Here is a 21,868-nt window from a genome sequence, read left to right as displayed (position 1 = left end):
AGGAGATCAACCACAAAAATATATATGGATTTTCTCTTAATGAAGTCAACAATCCTGACATATGTAAATGTCTCAACTGTGACTAGCTGTGTCGGCAATTAATCTGATTATACTTTAGTCTTACCTACTGAATAGATAACTAAGGATGACCTCAATATGGACAATAGGCCTAGAGCATGCAAAAAAATCTGCAAACGATCCACATTCAGAACAACCAGGCTTCTTGCCATGGTCCAGCAAAGCAATAATACCACAGGCAGCTAAGAATGTTATCGTTCCCACTATGGAGGAACAGAGCGACGTCAGACCATTCAGCATCATTAATTCTCTAAACATGTTTTGAGATTAGGCATTTTACTTCTCCTGGAGCTCGCTCAGACTGCTGGGGGCTTGGTTCTGAGATTGATGCTAAACCCTTGACCTCCGTGGCCGTGCAATGCTAGTCAACAGTCAGGCATGAACTCTGCCTCAGTACTGTCCAGTACAGGTCTAAATCCCACTGATGTCTGAGGAGAACCTCATGTCATCAGTTCCATCCACACCCAGCAGAGACACACACAGGCAGCCCAAGGGAGGGGAGAGGTCTGGACATGAGCCTAGCTATCCTATAGTTAAAGACTCATCATAACTACCACCTCACAGAGAGCTGAGCACTGTTGAGCACTTCTTACAATTCATCAAGCCTGAGGTTTCTCCACCATTGAGTCACGTGTTAGTTTGCAGGGAGCAAGTAAATTGTGTCGAAAAATGCCCACTCTGGCCATTCCCACTGAGTTGTGGAATTTAATTTGTGATTTTTATTAGGATAAAAACGCAGTAACGCTAGCTAATCTTCCTGGGGTCAAACACCAATTAACAACATACTACAAACACCCACAATCAAGACTTCACAAACATTCAACAATTAGACAATGAAAATACCTGACAGGAAGCACATTTAATATTCAGTTGATGCTTTCTATTTGCTGTCCAGTCACATGGTCTTATATTTGAAGGGCTTATCATATTTGACGTTGGTCAAATATGAGGGGTTGATGGGAAAGCTCTGAGGCCTTAATGTAGGGTCCGGGTTAACACTGGGTTGAGGACACCAGTCTTTAGTTGACGACAGCAGCCTTTAGTTGAGTACACCAGCCTTTTCACTTCCTAGAAAGCAAGTCCTCCTCCATGTTCAGACTATGAATCAGACTCAATGTACTGAACTGAGTCATTCATTTGGTTGCTGCAGGGGTCCACATCTTCAGCTGGATATCTGATGCATGACCCATAAACTGTGGCTTAGGGTTATGCACCTGTGTTTCTGCCTGGGTCTACCTCAAGGAATGCAACAGCTAAGAGAGGTTGGGAATGCTTAACATGAAAAGCCAGGCCACCACTCATGGTATTACCCCCTTAACCCTAAATTATAAATGCCAATAAATGATCCAGATGTTTATTTTGTTGTCTTTATTAGTTTAAATATACCCGTAAAGCACTGCCATTTCGTCTTTGGTATTAAAGAAACCATTAAAGCTATACCACCTACAGATAATGAAAATACCTGACAGGAAGCACATTTAATATTCAGTTGATGCTTTCTATTTGCTGTCCAGTCACATGGTCTTATATTTGAAGGGCTTATCTTCGGAAAGGATTCAGAGCCCTTCCATTTTTCCACATTTTGTTACGTTACAGCCTTATTCTAGAATGGATGAAATAAAATAAAAATCCTCATGAATCTACAAAAATACCCATAATGACAAAATAAAAACAGGTTCACATTTTTTTAGCAAAATGTATTAAAAAAAAATATATATATTTACAGTATTCAGACGCTTTGCTACGAGACCCGAAATTGAGTTTAGGCGCATCCTGTTTCCATTGATCGTCCTTGAAATGTTTTTACAACTTCATTGGAGTCCACCTGTAGTAAATTCAATTGATTGGACATGATTTGGAAAGGCACACACCTGTCTATATAAAGGTCCCACAGCAAAAACCAAGCCACAAGGTCGAATGACTTGTCCATAGAGCCCCCGAGACAGGATTGTGTCGAGGCACAGACCTGGGGAAGGGTGCCAAAAAAATGTCTGCAGCATTGAAGGTCCCCAAGAACACAGTGGCCTCCATTATTCTTAAATGGAAGAAGTTTGGAACCACCAAGATTCCTAGAGCCGGTCGCCTCACCAAACTGAGCAATCGGGGGAGAAAGGCTATGGGAGGTGACCAAGAACCCGAATGTCAGTCTGACAGAGGTCCGGAATTCCTCTGTGGAGATGAGAGAACCTTCCAGAAGGACAACCATCTCTGCAGCACTCCACTAATCAGGCCTTTATGGTAAAGTGGCCAGACGGAAGCCACTCCTCAGTAAAAAGCACATGACAGCCTGCTTGGAGTTTGTCAAAAGGCACCTAAAGGACTCTGGCCATGAGAAACAAGGTTCTCTGATCTGATGAAACTAAGATTGGACTATTTGGCCTGAATCCCAAGCGTCACGTCTGGAGGAGACCCGGCACCGCTCTTCATCTGGCCAATACCATCCCTACGGTGAAGCATGGTAGTGGCAGCATCATGCTGTGGGGATGTTTTTCAGCAGCAGGGACTGGGAGACTTGTCAGGATTGAGAGAAAGATGAACGGAGAAAAGTACAGACAGATCTTTGATGAAAACCTGCTCCAGAGCACTCAGGATGTCCGACTGAGGCAAAGGTTCAACTTCCAACAGGACAATGACCAAGACAACGCAGGAGTGGCTTCGGGACAAGTCTCAATGTCCTTGAGTGGCCCATCCAGAGCCCGGACTTGAACCCGGTCAAACATCTCTGGAAATACATGAAATAGCTGTGCAGCAACGCTCCCCAACACAACCTGACAGAGCTTGAAAGGATCTGAAGAGAGAAATGGGAGAAACTGCCAAAATACAGGTGTGGAAAGTTTGTAGCATCATACCTTATGAAGACTTGAGACTGCTGCCAAAGGTGCTTCAACAAAGTTCTGAGCAAAGGGTCTGAATACTTACTTGAATGTGATAGTTTTACTTTTAATAAATGTGCAAACATTTCTAAAAACCAGTTTTTGCTTTGTCAGATGGGGTATTGTGTGTAGATTGATGAGGAAAAAAATGATTTAATAAATTTCATTATAAGGCTGTAACATAACAAAATGTGGAAAAAGTCAAGTGGTCTGAATATTTTCCGAATGCACTGTATACTGAGCCCTACCGGCATGGTAAGGATTGTGTTTGTCACACCGCCTTTATGTCCTGGAGGTTTTATTGAGACTTCCTCCAGACCTTAGCCACATCACCGTTCACCCGTCTCTCTTAGCTGGAGACATTCCACCACAAGCCAACGTTCTGCCAGTCTTGAAGCTCATAAAAGGTGGTATTTGTTATCTCACAGGGGAAGGAGACAGATCAATTATGGTGTGGTCTATGTTTCTCATTCACTCAGCTCTGTGATCCCACTGCCTTGATTCTAACATGACTAAAGTCAGCCTCTTTCCTGAGGCATCTATGCAGCAACTACAGCCAGTAAGACTCAAGAGATGTAGGATCTTCATTTGAGCCAGTTCTCTACAGCAGGAAAATAATCCAGCAGCAACATGAAATGTGAATTATTGGATTATAATTAAATGGACAGTTTTGTTGGGCTTAATACATTTTTCATGAGGAAAAATCAAGTGGAAATTAAAACTTCAGAAGCACACTCAAATACACTTCAAGTTTTGAATTTCCTGCAACAGCGTGATCAAATTAAGATCCTACATCTGTATGCAGCCACTACATCCTGCAATACTTCAGAGAGAACCCCCTCTTATCTCATACATTAACCACCCTTAATTCCCCCAGCACAACATTTACATTCAGAGCAGCTGGTCAATAAAAGTATCTTAAAAAGGACACTCAAACATGTTTGTTACTAAACTTCAAGCTTAAGGAATTTGAACAGTAAAAGCAGGGGTCTACAGATGTAGAATCTTAATGTGAGCACTTTTGTTGCTCAGAATTTGAAATGGAAACTTGTAGTGTTCAAGATTAGAAAGGTTTCTAAAGTTTGTAATTTCCACTTTAAAATGTCAGACTTGGTTTGCCCTAACGAAAAATATATCAACCCCTACAAAAAATCTCAATTGATTATAATCCACATAATTCACATTTCCCGTTGCTGCAGCATTATTTTCCTGCTAGTAAACTGGCTCAAATTAAAATCCTACATCTGTAGCGTGCCTTCATTTATCTTTATCTTCACAGTGAAACCGCTTTGGCTGGGGCTTTTAAGAGAGTCCTGAATACACAGATTCTTTAAACAAGCTGTTTTCAGATCAGATACTGTCCAATGTCATTATAGCTGGGCATCAAGGGGAGGAGGAAAATAAGAACAATTATGAAAGGAATTTCTCCAGCGTTAGAGCTTTACATGCTTACGTTGGCTCAATAATATCACTTTAAAAGTACGTCCAGGAGAGAAGGTATAGTGCGACCAATACACAGATTAAATACTTTAGTACAACTTGCCTTGGTAGAAGTAGCATTTGAGGCCAAATGTATACAACTAGGCCAACTTATTTAAATTCATCCTTTGGCCTGAAGGGATGATTTTAAGATAAGCAATACTGAAGTAAAAATAGCTTTGAAGCAGTACCATTTAAGGCCAATTTAATACAAATACCTATTCCATGTATCCTTTGGACTAATGGCAGATTGTATGATCATTGTATGATATGAAAAGAGCTGTTCTAAGGATGATGATGCACCCACAGTTTGATGGTTGGTTGTAAAGGCATTTCAGGCAAATGCCAGATGGGCTGTTCCATTTTTTTGCCAATTGGGCCTAACTAGTATTGTTTTAGCAAAATTATATTTTTCTGGCAAAAAATGGGGGCTTCAAGGAATAAAATGGGCCTGTGTGGGGGCCACAATAAAAAACATGGTCCAGTATGTTAGAAATGCCAGAGACAATTTCTGGTCCCAGTCCGCCCCTGGTTGGTCGAGGAACATGGTCCAACAGAGAGAAGCCACATCCTTTGTGTCCACGGAGACAAACCACAGCGCAATCTAGTCACATTTGTGGTGAGGGAACCATGTACACTACACTCCAATCACACATAGTTTCATCTGGTGTCTCATTCTTTTACAAGGAACTATACAAGGCTGGTGGCTGTTACAGGCTAGTGATGCAGGATCTTAATTTGAGCCAATTTATTACAGCAGCAACAGGAAATTTGAATTATGTGGATTATAATGAAAATTTTTGTAGGGGCTGATACATTTTGTTGTAAGGGAAAATCAAATCTGAAATGTCAAAGTGGAAATAACTAACTTCAGAAACCTTTTTAACCCTCAAATACTCAAATGCATTGCAGGACAGTTCTTCGGCAACAGGCTGATCAAATTAAGATCCTACATCTGTAGCTTTCAGTGGAATCAAATGCACATGAGATAAGTAATTTAGGTAGACTGCTGGCAAGAGTCATTGCAGAATGAACCAGAGAGCTACTTTGTGCTGATGAAGGAATCCTTGGCTTTGGGGAAAAGGAGAGAAATCATGCCATAACTGGGGGTGACATAGTGTAGTGTGTGTGCATGTTGGGGAGAAATGGGTATCATTGAAATGGACTTGAAATTGAAGGTCCCAAATAGCAATGCACATATCCAGATAAAAAAAAAATATACACATTATATAAATAAACATTTGCTTATCATACAGTGAAAACATACTAACGCAGCAATACCCTCTGGAGAAATCGCATGCAAGGCCAAGGAAAACAAATCAATTGGCTTTCAATGAAACAGAAATGAAAGGCAATCCCAAGTGGATTTTGAGGATAAGGGTTGATTGTCACTACAGAAAATGTTCATGTTGGCTATCCTCCTATCCTTAGGCCCTGGAAAAATACTGCTGGCCGAACAAAAGACTACATTAAGTAGAAGGTACGCCCGCCACCTAACCCTTATTTCAGTAACGTCACCTCTCCCCAAACAAGAGGCGGTTTCCCCGAACGCCCTCACATGTCTGTCAAGAGGATCAGCAGAGATAGCAGGGTGTGCTACTGAGTGCTACTTGTTACATGATGAAGTGACCCTCATGGCAAACGCATGCAATCCTAGTCCTGTGAAATCTTCACTTACATACCAGAAACTCCACCCCATGTATTGCTCACAAACTCTCAGCCACACACAGCACAACACACACACACCACTGCCACCATCCATTTCTCTAAGTGTCTATTACAGCTTTAAGAACTCGTAACTCCATACATTAGAAACTAGCTATAAAATGGGTAAAAATCAATAAAAATGTGGAGACTTGACTTTCCAAGTGCCATTAAATCAAGGTTTATTTAGGGATGATGTTCCATGATAAACCAGAGAGAAAAACATTCACAGTATTTCATTCATCTCCCACCATTAGAAAATTAGAACATTAGAACGTTTTTGTGCAGCAAAGCCTGCATAAGCCTTAACAATTATACAAATAGGTTCTTCTCTATACAAAAATACTTGTGGGATTTTTTTTTGCCATTTCTTCACAACTATTATTTTCAAAAATAATTGTTTCCCTCAAGTTGTTCTTTACTTTACCTCATGACTGAAAACTGGACAGAAATAGGGCAAATGACAATTTAACACCAACTAGGTCTGCTATGGCATCATGTGTAAGTGAATAACAACCCTTCATATGTTAACCTTTCTATGCAAAGCAAAATATAGCAAGACAGATACAAGTCTGGAAAGACAGTATTAGTGGAAGAAGAGAATGGTTTACGAAGAAGAGAATGGAAGGCGAATTTGGTCGCGTTAGGAAGCTATGCAGAGGTAGGGATGTTGTCATGGTCAGTTTCTCTATAGTGTTGCATTGTATAAGGTCCCAGTAAGGAAACATCAGACAGTGATTCTGTCTAGATGAAGGCATAAGGAAAGAGCTTGGCACAGACATGGCAGGACTCTAACTAACCATTTGACAAATCAGCAATTCATAAATGTATCCATGCTAAATTAAGCCATAATCTCACAATTGATGATAAATTCTAACAGTCATATTATGATACCCATCTTTTATTAAACTTAAATCTACAAGGTTCCTTCAACATCTCTGTAGTGCTAAAAGTGGAAACTTAGCTGTGTGGCGGAGGGCCAACTGAAGCCACATTCACTAAATCCTTCTTCTGGAAGCTTCTAATCCCATGTAACACATTACCACTACATCACAAAGCTGGTCATTACACTAAGCACAGTCCACAAAACGCATTCAAGAAAAAACAACAATATACAGTTAGTGATTAGAGTAACTATTACTGACAATGGCTTTACATTGAAGTTAACAGTTGCTGCTCGGCTAAGGAGCTAAATGCAAATCAAATTGACACTTGTGGTACGATTTGGTCAGGTCAAATACAAAAAATCTAACTACAGTATAAAACTGGAAAATGAACGAATTTCCTTGCTTTGAAAAAGAGGGTGAGAAGAAAATGCTTCTGGTGAGAAAGAAGAGAACACCTACTCATCATCATAGCAAACAACTGTTCAGGAAAAAAAAAAAAGGGAGGAGGAAAACGTGTTGCCAGGAGAGGAAACGACAACATTAATGCTACGTCTAACTATTAGCTTGTTTGTGCCCATTCCTCTCCCCCTCTGGACGTGTGATGCCCTAGACCTCGGTCTGACGGGCCCAGGTCCTACTGGACGGGCCACGGCTCACTGGTTGGCCTCGTGGACTTTAGCCTGTAGCGCTTCGCAGGTCTTTTTGGCATCTCCAAGCAACATGGCTGTGTTGGGCTTGTAGAAGATGGGGTTGTCCACGGCAGCATAGCCCACTCCCAGAGAACGCTTCATTACAACCACCTAAGAGACAGGCACACACACACACCACACACACGGCATCAGCTAAGACATTTATACAACTGAGAATAAAAACACCTGATACGTTGTTCTATCCTACGTTTACAAATAATCAAAAGCAATGCAATCACCCAGTTGTTTTCTCTCTTCAAACCATGATGTGGCAAATTAGCTAGAGCTCCAAATGTCATTGCTGCTATACCAGCTCTTGTCTAGTTTGGTAAAGACTTCAGATGTTAAACAAGAACAAACCCTTAACAGGGGTTCAAATGTTGCACCTGCATGTCCTGTAAGTTGGAGATGGATGTGGAAGGGTTCCATTTGGAGGAGAATGGGGAGAAGAGTGTTTGTCTCACAACTAATGGGTACTTAAGTTGAGGCCATTTACAAAATGAAGCATCATTAGTGTCTAAAGTTGCAGTCTAGGCAGAGAGAGAGAGCAGGTCCTGGGAAATGGATTGGAGCATCCCGTGATTGTGAGCATGTGTTTTGGTGCCTGGAGGCACATAACGCAGCATTATAATTGAATAAGTAAAACCAGAGCAACGCTCTCAGCCACTAGCCTTTGACTCCCTGCTATCTGACACGCTGAATGATACTTGGAACAGAAGCGCCGCATATCAAGACACAAAAATCAACAGGAGGAACGTCGGAAACCCCTCAGAGGCAGGGGAGGATCAGTAGTGGCCAGGTGACTCAAGACACAGTAAAGTGTTCCCATGCCACAGTCCCACCCACAAAACCTACTCTAAAACAAACACTTACACATTTTAATTTACACACACACATTCTTACAAAAACACAAGTAAGCATGTACTGAATCACAAACACCCACTCCCACTCTAACACCCTCCTGTGAGAAAGGACTGTAAAAATGGATCCCACTATGGTAGTGGTTCAGGCCAGGATTACAGTAAGGATCTGGGCACCCAGGCAGGCCTACTCTAGCCGGCCTCTAGGCAGGGCCTCCCAGTCCTGACTCCCAGGCCAGCAAGGGTACAGTACCAAAGGAATGCCCTCTGCCTGCTCTGCCAAGCTTGGCTATGGTGGCATAGAGGAGCACCGCCCAGTTTGTTTATATCTACAGCCAGACTGCACATAGAGCCCAGACCAGCACACCCACCCACTCTACAGTCTGACCGACCCCACACAGTATCACATAAACATGAGCTACAAGTGTAAGGTTATTAATTCAAGTGTCTGAGTCACTGAAGAACAACGAAAATAAAATTTTCAACAGTAGTGCAGTGAGTCCAGGGGATGTAAACACACAGGTCACTCCAGCTCAGAGTAGAGGAGTGGGATGCTGGTAGTCTTAACGCTCTATGATTTCCCAAGGGAACCTTTGGAAATGAGGGGTTTTAAAGTAGGGTGGTGAGGCATATGAATCCCACATTTAGGGAACGTTTCACTCGGACGCTCCAAAAATGTCATAATTCCAGAGGGAGCGAGTCACCACTAATGGAAGCCGTGTGAGATCTGCGCCTGCTTGAGCTACACCTAGGTAGGGGCCTACTGCCTCTGTAACAAAGAGTACGAGATGCATGTGTGTGTGTGCACACGCAAGTGTTTGCATGTGAAAAGAGGCCTGTCTTTCTCTCTAAGGGTGCATCCAAGTCTGGGACAGACTGGAACAGAAAATAAGAACAGCCTCTTTCTGAACCAATGTTAGTTGCTCCAGGAAGAAGTTAGCGAACCTCCAAACCTAACTTTCACCATGGAGAGAGCCAGATTAAATCCACTCAAGCCATTCTGTAACAGTCAGCATATGACGGGGCTGCAGTACCATTCTCTACCCCTTTTTCCACTTTGAAGCGTGTACACTTTGAAGTGTGAAACCAATGGACTAGTGTAGGAAATATGGTAGATCTTCTTTCTAGACCATGCAGGCCCCTCCCTCTCACCTGTTTGGACTTCCACACTTCCAGGACAGGCATGCCAGCGATGATGGAGTTGGGATCCTCCAGGGCTGCAGAGTTCACTGTGTCGTTGGCGCCGATCACCAGAACCAGGTCCGTTTCTGAGACACAGGGAAAGAGAATCACATTAGTTCACAGCAAACTACAGAGACAATGGGGTAATTTGAAACATGAACACGTGAAGGGATAGATGAGGGTGAAAGCAAACATACCAGCAAAGTCCTCGTTGATCTCCTCCATCTCCAGCACGATGTCATAGGGTACGCCCGCCTCAGCCAATAGCACGTTGAGCTGCCCAGGCATACGACCAGCCACGGGGTGGATACCAAACCTGCAAGAGAGAAGGATCACCATCTTACAATCTTATTCACCTCCACGGCTTGTGGCAATGCAAGGACAAGAAGGGTTAGGAAACCCTTGTAGCTGAAAGTATTATAATAGTTTGGCTATTGACCAAAGTTCGAGATACTTCAGGATTTTGGCAATGAAGCACATTATCAAAGTCAGATGAATTTTTATGTCTCTGCATCCAGTATGAAGGAAGTTAGAGGTAGTTTCGCGAGCCATTGTTACCTAGCGTTAGCACACTGGCTGGAAGTCTATGGTAACAGCTAGCATGCTTCCAGTCACTGTGCTAACACTAGTTAGCAATTGTGCTAACACTTGTTAGCAACTTCCTTCAAACTGCACACAGACACATAAAAATGGTATCCACGATGTCATCTGACTTTGGGGAAGTAGATAAAAGGGCTTCAGTGCCAAAATCCCGAAGTACAGGATGGAGGGGCCATGATGTTAGTGGAGGGGCGGTTTGGGTTTGAGGGCCTGGTTTAATGTCAGAGGTCATTAAGGGCCTGAGAAGCAGGGGAAATGGGTTGAGGATGGAGGATAAGAGGGCCCTACGGATAGACACTGGAGCAGCAGGTTTATGACCAGAGATTAAAAGCAGAGATCAGAGCAGCTGCACTCCACTCACTCAAATCAAATCAAATGTTAGTAGTCACATGCGCCAAATACAACAGACCTTACAGTGAAACACTTACTTACGAGCCCCTAACCAACAATGCAGTTTTTAAAAATTAATACGAATAAGAACTAAAAAGTAACAAGTAATTAAAGAGCAGCAGTAAAATAAGAATAGTGAGACTATATACGGGGGTACCGGTACAGAGTCAATGTGCGGGGGTACCGGTTAGTCGAGGTAATATGTACATGTAGGTAGAGTTATTCAAGAGACTATGCATAGAAGATGACAACAGAGTAGCAGCGGTGTAAAAGAGGGGGGAGGGGGGAGAGATGGTCTGGGTAGCCATTTGATTAGATGTTCAGGAGTCTTATGGCTTGGAGGTAGAAGCTGTTTAGAAGCCTCTTGAACCTAGACTTGGCGCTCCGGTACCGCTTGCCGTGCAGTAGCAAAGAACAGTCTACGACTAGGGTGGCTGGAGTCTGACAATTTTAGGGCCTATTGCCTGAGTCGTCTCGTTCCCCCTCTCCTGCTCTACCCAGACACTCTGATCTCCAGCCATTATCAATCAGTCCCCGATTTACACACACACACACACACACACACACACACACACACACACACACACACACACACACACACACACACACACACACACACACACACACACAGACACAGAGAGAGAGATACAGTTGCTGTAGAAACTTTCCTACACACAAGGGTATTCAGTGTGCAGAGTTAAGTAACCGGTTAGCTACATCATGTAATACAATGCACATGTTACAGTGTTGAAATGGGAGGGGGAAAGGCTAATCAGAGCAACATCAGACTGTGTGAATTACATTATATTACTGATACATTAGGAACAATATCCATCTCTAGAGCTCCAAACAGTGGCAGCCCTATGTCCCGCCCTCATAGCAGCCCAACACCCCCACCCAATTATCCAGCCGAGAGGGAAGGGGAGGAGGAACGGGACTACAAAATCTGGCCACTCTGGCCACCCACTTCCTCCTCTAATCAACTGCAAATGCTCTAAGTAGCAGCAGCTGCTGGAACCTCAGATCAAACGAATGAAAGAAAATTACAAAAGCTTCCGGTGAGCCTTTCCCTCCTCTCCTCTCTCCGGTGTACACATTCCTCCTTTTGCGCTGCTCTCCTTCTCTCCTCCCTTTCACCTTCCTCTCTACAGTAAGCCTCAACCCTGTCCTTTCCTCTCCTGGGGAATTGTTTTTATTTAATCAATTTTAGAATAAGTCTGTAACGTAACAAAATGTGGAAAAAGTCAAGGGGTCTGAATACTTTCTGAAGGCACTGTACACACAAAATATCTAATGAAGGGGTTAAGGCGATAGCTTTGGTTACAATGCATTCTGAAATTATTCAGACACCTTCCATTTTTCCACATTTTGTTACTTTCCAGCATTTTCTAAAATGAATAATATACTTTGTTTTCCTCATCAATCTACACACAATTCCCCATAATGCCAAAGTGAACAGGTTTTGACATTTTTGCGGTTGTATTAAAAATAAACAAAAATCCCTTATTTACATAAGTATTCAGACCCTTTGCTATGAGACTCAATATAAAGCTCAGGAGAATCCTGTTTCCATTGATCATCCTTGAGATGTTTCTACAACTTGGAGTCCACCTGTGGTAAATCCAATTGATTGGACATGATTTGGAAATGCACACACCTGTCTATATAAAAGGTCCCACAGTTGACAGTGCATGTCAGAGCAAAAACCAAGCCAGTAGGTCGAATGAATTGTCTGTAGAGCTACGAGACAGGATTGTGTCGAGGAAGAGGTCTGGGGTAGGGTACCAAAACATTTCTGAAGCAATGAAGGTTCACAATAACACAGTGGCCTTCATCATTATTAAAATGGAAGAAGTTTGGAACCACCAAGACTCTTCCTAGAGCTTGCCCCTGGCCAGAATGAGCAAACAGGGAGAAGAGCCTAGGTCAGGGAGGTGACCAAGAACCAGATGGTCACTCTGACAGAGCTCCAGAATTCTTCTGTGGGGATGGGAGAACCTTCCAGAAGGACAACCATCTCTGCAGCACTCCACCAATCAGGCCTTTATAGTAGAGTGGCCAGACGGAAGCCACTCCTCAGTAAAAGGCACATGAACTCCCGCTTGGAGTTTGCCAAAATGCACCTACAAGAAACAAGATTCTCTGGTCTAATGAACCCAAGATTGAACTATTTGGCCTGAATGCCAAGAGTCACGTCTGGAGGAAACCTGGCACCATCCCTACGGTGAACCACGGTGGTCGCAGCATCAAGCTGTGGGAATGTTTTTCAGCAGCAGGGACTGTGAGACTAGTCAGGATCGAGGAAAGATGAACGGAGAAAAGTACAGAGAGATCCTTGATGAAAACCTGTTCCTGAGCACTCAGGACCTCAGACTGGGGTGAAGGTTCACCTTCCAAAAGGACAACGACCCTAAGCACACAGCCAAGAGAACGCAGAAGTGGCTCTGAGGCAAATCAAATCAAGTTTATTTTATATAGCCCTTCGTACATCAGCTAATATCTCGAAGTGCTGTACAGAAACCCAGCCTAAAACCCCAAACAGCAAGCAATGCAGGTGTAGAAGCACGGTCTCAGAACGTCCATGAGTGGCCCAGCCAGAGCCCGGACTTGAACACGATCGAAGAGACCTAAAAATAGCTGTGCAGCGACACTCCCCATCCAACCTGACAGAGCTAGAGAGGATCTGCAGAGAATAGGAGAAACTCCCCAAATACAGGTGTGCCAAGCTTGTAGCGTCATACGAAAGACTCGAGGCTGTAATCTCTGCCAAAGGTGCTCCAACAAAGTACTGAGTAAAGGGTCTGAATACTTATGTATAAATGTGATATTTCAAAAACAGTTTTTGCTTTGTCATCATGGGGTATTGTGTGTAGATTGATGAGAAAAAAAAACGAATACATTTTAGAATAAGGTTGTAACATAAAATGTGGAAAAAGTCAAAGAGTCTGAATACTTTCACCAGGGTAATGAAGGTGTTAGGGCCAATTTCCCTCCATTTTTTTCTGGCACTGAGTAAATTTCAGGTCTGCTGAGCGTAAACTTGAACGTTGTGAAAATTCTTTGCATCTTCCGGCGCGTTTACTGTTTACAGTTTTAACAGTGGCTCATACTGTACGTCTACCAGAGTGGCCTATCATCCAAAACAATGGAGAAAAACGCATCATTACATTTTAACATGGAAATAGTTGTTCCATCATTCAGCCTAAGTAGCAGCCAATGTGTGGTGTTCAAGGCCTACATTCCATGAGACTTAAAAAAAATATATATACATGCAGGGCTTAACATTAACCTTCTAATCTACTTGTCTTTCAGACAAGGTGACTGAAAATGTTTGATGCAAGAAGCCACTTTACAAAATAAAATTAGTTATTATTCCCATACCATTATTACAGAGAATCAGACAAATTATGCTATGCTCTGCCTATTGGCTACTTAGCTTATTCAAGACCGTCTAAAAATACAACACTTCCCCTTTAAGACAAAAAGCTCTTTCCTGACTCGCTTTTCAAATATGCACACATTTTGTGCTCTTGTTGGAAGCAGCCACTCCCCCACTGTTGACTAGAAATGAGTTATAACTCACTAACTAGCAAAGAATATGAACAAATGTGCACAGGTGGCACTTAGATCTCAAAACAGCTCTCACTTAGATCTCAAAACAAGCGTAAGGTTGGTTATCTGTTTTCCAGGGTAATGAAGGGGTTAGGGCCATAGCTTTGATTATCCTTTTACCTGGACCCTCACCTGACTTTCTTGCCCTGCTCCTGCAGCATCTTGACCAGTTCAGCGATGGGGTACTGGGCCTTGGCAGCACACAGACCATAACCTGAAGGACAGGAACACAGACAGTGAGGGAACCCAGTCTTCCGTAAAAACTAGCAGCTTTCAAAATAACATTTTCACATTTGCTTTGAAAACCTGTGAACTGCTGTTAGAAAAACAGAAGGAACACAATAAACTTTGGGAAACACTGTCTACATTGACTTTGACTGGCACGTCTTAATCCAAATCAAAAACTGACTTCCACATCTGAATTGTGATTAAAAAAAATGTTTGTAGAAATATCAAACATACTCAGGCAATCCCAGAGATTCTGACCAGGACATTGATATCTTGATGCTTAAAATACACGGGCATAAATCCCTATCGAACTTGCTTCAAAAGAATCAAAGAATCCTAATATAAACAGTTTGAACATTTCGGAAATAAATGTTATTTCTCCGTTTTTGGTTTTGACAACATGTATTTGGGCACTGTGAAACTGATCAAACCTGAACAGTGATAACAAGAAAGTTATTCAAACCAACATATCCCAGCAATAGGGAATTAGGAAGTTTTTCGTTTGAGTATAATTTTAGAGGACCAGCGGATACCCAGAGGAACAGAGGATGTCTGAGGGCTCAGGCATAAACAAGTCTACTAACCTACTTTATCTGCATGGTTGGGTTTAAATTGCAGAATATGGTTTTGATAATAATCCTGCATACAAGGGGAGCTCTTTCTTCTCATTTCAACAAGACCGGAGGTAAAATAACAGAGCCTTTTATTTTATAAAACAATAAACAAACGCTGTAAAATAAACAGAAAGGACATCAAGGCTGAAAATAAAAATCAGTTGTGAAATTATTTCAAATCCCTTTATCTGAAGAAGTTCAGTGGGAGCATGTGCAGGATTCTGGAGGAGTGCAAACAGCAATCAATTATGTTACTGTTAAAGGAGCAATCTGTGATTGCTATGTCCATTTTGGACTTTAAAATTGATGATACATGGCCATTGATTCTTCAAGAATATAATTTATAAAATGCCACATGAGTTTCCAACTGCAGATTGCCCATGTAAGGATGATGGTATCAAAGTACTGATGGAAAATTACTTATTTTGCAAAACAAAGATAGTGGGATTGTCATACAGGTACAGTGCATTCAGAAAGTATTAACACCCCTCGACTTATTCCACATTTTGTTGTGCTACAGCCTGCAGTCAAAATAGATTTAATAAAAACAAATGATCACCTATCTACACACAATACCCCATAATGAAAAAGTGAAAACGATTTATTTTCTGGGCAAATTTATAGAAAAGTAAATACAGAAATCTTTCATTTACATACAGAGTTCAACCGCCTTGGCATTTTTCCTATTTTGTTGCCTTACAACCTGGAATTAAAATGGATAATTTGGGGGTTTGTATCATTTGATTTACACAACATGCCTACCACTTTGAAGATGCAAAATATTTTTTTAATTGTGAAACAAACAAGAAATAAGACAAAAAAACTGAAAACTTGAGAGTGCATAACTATTCACCCCCCCCAGGTCACATCTAGCTACTGGGATTTTTGCCGATTCTTCAAGGCAAAACTGCTCCAGCTCTTTCAAGTTGGATGGCTTCTGCTGGGGTACAGCAATCTTTAAGTCATACCACAGATTCTCAATTGGATTGAGGTCTGGGCTTTGACTAGGCCATTCCCAGACATTTAAATGTTTACCCTTAAACCACTCAAGTGTTGCTTTAGCAGTATGCTTAGGGTCATTGTCCTGCTGGAAGGTGAACCTCCGTCCCAGTCTCAAATCTCTGGAAGACAAACAGGTTTCCCTCAAGAATTTCCCTGTATTTAGCGACTTCCTTCAATTCTGACAATTTCCCCAGTCCCTGCCAATGAAAAACATCCCCACAGCATGATGCTGCCACCACCATGCTTCCCTGTGGGGATAGTGTTCTCGGGGTAATGAGAGGTGTAGGATTTGCGCCAGACATAGCGTTTTCCTTGATGGACAAAAAGCTACATTTTTGTCTCATCTGACCAGAGTACCTTCTTCAATATGTTTGGGGAGTCTCCCACATGCCTTTTGGCGAACAACAAATGTGTTTGCTTATTATTTTCTTTAAGCAATGCTTTTTTCTGGCCACTCTTCCGTAAAGCCCAGCTCTGTGGAGTGTACGGCTTAAAGTGGTCCTATGGACAGATACTCCAATCTCCGCTGTGGAGCTTTGCAGCTCCTTCAGGGTTATCTTTGGTCTCTTTGTTGCATCTCTGATTAATTCCCTCCTTGCCTGGTCCATGAGTTTTGGTGGATGGCCCTCTCGTGGCAGGTTTGTTGTGGTGCCATATTCTTTCCATTTTTTAATAATGGATTTAAGTGGTGCTCAGTGGGATGTTCAAAGTTTCTGATATTTTTTATAACCCAACCCTGATCTGTACATCTCCACAACTTTGTCCCTGACCTGTTTGGAGAGCTCCTTGGTCTTCATGGTACCGCTTGCTTGGTGGTGCCCCTTGCTTAGTGGTGTTGCAGACTCTGGGGCCTTTCGGAACAGGTGTATATATACTGAGATCATGTGACACTTAAATCAAGTCCACCTTTGTGCAATCTAAATAATTATGTGACTTCTGACGGTAATTGGTTGCACCAGATCTTATTTATGGGCATTAGAGTAAAGGGAGTGAATACATATGCACGCATCACTTTCCTGTTTTTGTTTTTTTAAGTCGTTTTTTACATTTCCCTTCACCAATTTGGACTATTTTGTGTATGTCCATTACATGAAATCCAAATAAAAATCCATTTAAAGTACAGGTTGTAATGCAACAAAATAGGAAAAACGCCAAGGGGAATGAATACTTTTGCAAGGCACTGTAAGTATTCACACACCTGAGTCAATACATGTTAGAATCACCTTTGGCAGCGATTACAGCTGTGAGTCTTTCCCTTAAGTCTAGAAGACCTGGATTGTCAAGTTGGTTGCTGATCATAGCTTGACAGCCATTTTCAAGTCTTGCGATATATTTTCTAGACGATTTAAGTTAAAACTAACTAGGCCACTCAGGAACATTCAATGTCGTCTTGGTAACCAACTCCTAGTGTTTTAGGGTATTGTTCTGCTGAAAGGTGTATTTGCTTCCAGTGTCTGGTGGAAAGCAGACTGAACCAGGTTTTCCTCTAGGAATTTGCCTGTACTTAGCTCTATTCCATTTTTTATCCTAAAAAACTTCTTTGCATACATGCAGCCACCACCATGCTTGAAAATATGAAAAGTGGTACTCAGTGATGTGTTGTGTTCTTCCCAAACACTGTATTCTGGACATAAAGTTAATTTCTTTGCCACATTTTTTGTAGTTTTACTTTAGTGCCTTATTGCAAACAGGATGCATGTTTTTTCATATTTGTCTTCTGTACAGGCTTCCTTCTCTTCACGCTGTCATTTAGGTTAGTATTGTGGAGTAACTAAAATGCTGATGATCCATCCTCAGTTTTCTATCACAGCAATTAAACTCTGATTTAAAGACACCATTGGCCTTATGGTGAAACCCCTGAGCGGTTTCCTTCATCTCCGGCAACTGAGTTAAAAAGGACACCTGTATCTTTGTAGTGACTGGGTGTATCGATACACCATCCAAAGAGTAATTAATACACCATATTATTTCATTCAACATGCTCAAATGGATATTTAATGTTTGCGTTTTTTTTTTTACACATCTACCAATAGGTGGCGGTCTTTGCAAGGCATTGGAAAACCTCCCTGGTCTTGATGGTTGAATCAGTGTTTGAGATGAGGTAGTGAAGCCATATTAGCTTTTCATTTTTAATGAATTTGTAAAAATGTCAATACAAATTATTCCACTTTGACATTGAGGTGTGTGTAGGCCAGTGACACAAAATCTCAATTAAATCTATTTTAAATTCAGGCTGTAACACAACAAAATGTGGAAAAAGTCAAGGTGTGTGAATACTTTCGGAAGGCACTGTATATTGTCAAAATGTGTACATTATAAGCTGTAAGAGCACATTAATTGCTCCAGTATGTGTGGTTGGCTGAACATTTCTAACTTACCAAGTAAGTCTTTACTCACTGTTCTTCACCATTCCAAAGCCAACCTAGGCCTGTCAAACACGATACGGACCATCAACACTCATCTGTCATATGGCCCGTGCAGAGTTCAGAAACCTCTCACTGAAATTAGCACCATCCAAGAGAGAAACAATAATTCAAAGCAAATGGACAATTTAAAGCCTCAATTGCTGTTAACAATGTTTGATGGGCCTGTCACAACAGCTGTCAAATACTCGGCTTTAAACACAGCATGTTGCACTGAACATGTCTGTCTACGGTCCAGTCTTGCTTCTTAATGATTTTTTACATTTTTTTATAATACAGACTCAAACACAAGGCTTTCTCCTAACGAAAACAAGCCCGTCCAGACAAGGACCCATGTTTAAAAAAAAAAAAGTCTTAAACGTTTCCACAGATGTCAATCAAGAAAAGTGACTGCGACTGGTCCAATTATATGAAATGTGAACAGGAAAACAAGACTGCCCCGGTTCCAGCTCGGGCCTGGTGTAGTGTTGTCCACTGGAGTCAGATGGAGAACCTGGGACGCACTGACAGACCACAACACAGCGAGCAACAGTGCACCATAACACGAGGCCTCAGAAGCTGCGGATCACCTTTCAGTCTGGCAGGACTAGCTGGCACATAAACACCAGATAAATTGGAGAAATTAGGAGAAGATGCTTGAAAATATTGTTCGGATACAAGAAAGTTTGGGTTTGTAGTAGTCAGTTAGACCACTGTGTACTTTGAGGGTTCAGAACATCCTCCATAATAGATACATAGATCCTAACTCTCCCCCACTGTATACAGAGGCACGTGGTTTAGATCAATGTTAGATAGACAGGGTCTAACCGTCTAATGTCTGGGTCAGGACACCCTAGGGTTGAGCCTTGCTGGACGGTTGGAAGGCCAGGGGTATTGTGTTGTGCTTGGCCCCACATGCTTGTTTACTCTGGGGTGGCCACATTTTTATATTTACTTTCTTTTCATTTATCCTCCCACATCTCATCGCCACTCCATCTGTCCGTCATGTCATCTGTCCTGGGGTGATGAATATGAAATTATATGAAATTATAAATCTGTCACTCATTGAAAGTAAGTCTGGTAGATCTGTTCTTTGTGCACTAGTTCTATGCTTCCCATTCTTAAGTTTAGTTTTTGCGTCTTTAAATTTCAGTTTTGAACACCAGCTTCAAACAGCTGAAAATACAATATTCTTGGATATTGAAAATATATTTCACAGTGGTTTAGGTGGTACAATGACTCTCTACACTATACATTGTTTTGTTACACACTGATTCTCTACACTACACAACTTTGTTACATACACTGACATGTTTTTAATTTTTTAAAATGTATTTCATCTTTATTTAACCAGGTAGGCAAGTTGAGAACAAGTTCTCATTTACAATTGCGACCTGGCAAAGATAAAGCAAAGCAGTTCGACACATACAACACAGAGTTACACATGGAGTAAAATAAACATACAGTCAATAATACAGTAGAAAAATAACTCTATATACAATGTGAGCAAATGAGGTGAGATAAGGGAGGTAAAGACAAAAAAAGGTCATGGTGGTGAGGTAAATACAATATAGCAAGTAAAACACTGGAATGGTAGATTTGCAGTGGAAGAATATGCAAAGTAGAAATAGAAATAATGGTGTGCAAAGGAGCAAAATAATTAAATAAATACAGTAGGGGAAGAGGTCGTTGTTTGGGCTAAATTATAGATGGGCTATGTACAGGTGCAGTATTCTGAGCTGCTCTGACAGCTGGTGTTTAAAGCAAGTGAGGGAGATAAGTGTTTCCAGTTTCAGAGATTTTTGTAGTTCGTTCCAGTCATTGGCAGCAGAGAACTGGAAGGAGAGACGGCCAAAGGAGGAATTGGCTTTGGGGGTGACCAGAGAGATATACCTGCTGGAGCGTGTGCTACAGGTGGGTGCTGCTATGGTGACCAGCGAGCTGAGATAAGGGGGGACTTTACCTAGCAGGGTCTTGTAGATGACCTGGAGCCAGTGGGTTTGGCGACGAGTATGAAGCGAGGGCCAGCCAACGAGAGCGTACAGGTCGCAGTGGTGGGTAGTATATGGGGCTTTGGTAACAAAACGGATGGCACTGTGATAGACTGCATCCAATTTATTGAGTAGACATATCCAACTCTTGACAAAATGACCTCCAGCAGGCCACAAATGTGCATGTGTCAGCATATGGTCTCACAAGGGGTCTGAGGATCTCATCTCGGTACCTAATGGCAGTCAGGCTACCGCTGGCGAGCACATGGAGGGCTGTGCGGCGCCACAAAGAAATGCCACCCCACACCATGACTGACCCACCGCCAAACCGGTCATGCTGGAGGATGTTGCAGGCAGCAGAACGTTCTCCACGGCGTCTCCAGACTCTGTCACGTCTGTCACATGTGCTCATGTGCTCAGTGTGAACCTGCTTTCATCTGTGAAGAGCACAGGGCGCCAGTGGCGAATTTGCCAATCTTGGTGTTCTCTGGCAAATGCCAAACGTCCTGCACGGTGTTGGGCTGTAAGCACAACCCCCACCTGTGGACGTCGGGCCCTCATACCACCCTCATGGAGTCTGTTTCTGACCGTTTGAGCAGACACATGCACATTTGTGGCCTGCTGGAGGTCATTTTGCAGGGCTCTGGCAGTGCACCTCCTTGCACAAAGGCGGAGGTAGCGGTCCTGCTGCTGGGTTGTTGCCCTCCTACGGCCTCCTCCACGTCTCCAGATGTACTGGCCTGTCTCCTGGTAGCGCCTCCATGCTCTGGACACTTCGCTGACAGACACAGCAAACCTTTTTGCCACAGCTCGCATTGATGTGCCATCCTGGATGAACTGCACTACCTGAGCCACTTGTGTGGGTTGTAGACTCCGTCTCATGCTACCACTAGAGTGAAAGCACCGCCAGCATTCAAAAGTGACCAAAACATCAGCCAGGAAGCATAGGAACTGAGAAGTGGTCTGTGGTCACCACCTGCAGAACCATTCCTTTATTGGGGGTGTCTTGCTAATTGCCTATAATTTCCACCTTTTGTCTATTCCATTTGCACAACAGCATGTGAAATTTATTGTCAATCAGTGTTGCTTCCTAAGTGGACAGTTTGATTTCACAGAAGTGTGATTGACTTGGAGTTAGTGTGTTGTTTAAGTGTTCCCTTTATTTTTTTGAGCAGTGTATATATATATATATATATTTATTTTTTTTAATTGGTGAGGCGGGTTGCAGGAGTGTTTTGAAGTTGAGTATTTAGAAGAAGAAAAAAAGAAAAAATATA

The 21,868-nt window shown here is 42.3% G+C and overlaps 1 protein-coding gene across 2 annotated transcripts in view; it reads right to left on the bottom strand.

The window, feature by feature from the left end:
- Positions 1 to 6,291: 6,291 nt before the first annotated feature.
- The window catches only part of LOC120044989 (NAD(P) transhydrogenase, mitochondrial-like), a 67,841-nt gene continuing 52,264 nt past the window's right edge, over positions 6,292 to 21,868 (bottom strand). For both annotated transcript variants that reach the window (XM_038989782.1, XM_038989780.1), the window contains 4 exons: positions 14,487 to 14,568; positions 9,950 to 10,068; positions 9,723 to 9,838; positions 6,292 to 7,821 (listed from right to left, as the gene is read on the bottom strand). In XM_038989782.1, coding sequence (XP_038845710.1) covers positions 7,675 to 7,821; positions 9,723 to 9,838; positions 9,950 to 10,068; positions 14,487 to 14,568 — 464 coding nt within the window. In that variant the 3' untranslated portion in view covers positions 6,292 to 7,674. The remainder of the gene's footprint in view (positions 7,822 to 9,722; positions 9,839 to 9,949; positions 10,069 to 14,486; positions 14,569 to 21,868) is intronic.

Source organism: Salvelinus namaycush, chromosome 3 (genome assembly GCF_016432855.1).
Source record: "Salvelinus namaycush isolate Seneca chromosome 3, SaNama_1.0, whole genome shotgun sequence".
NCBI lineage: Eukaryota > Metazoa > Chordata > Actinopteri > Salmoniformes > Salmonidae > Salvelinus > Salvelinus namaycush.
Note: the sequence above shows the minus strand (reverse complement) of the source record. Positions and strands in the feature narration are given on the sequence as shown.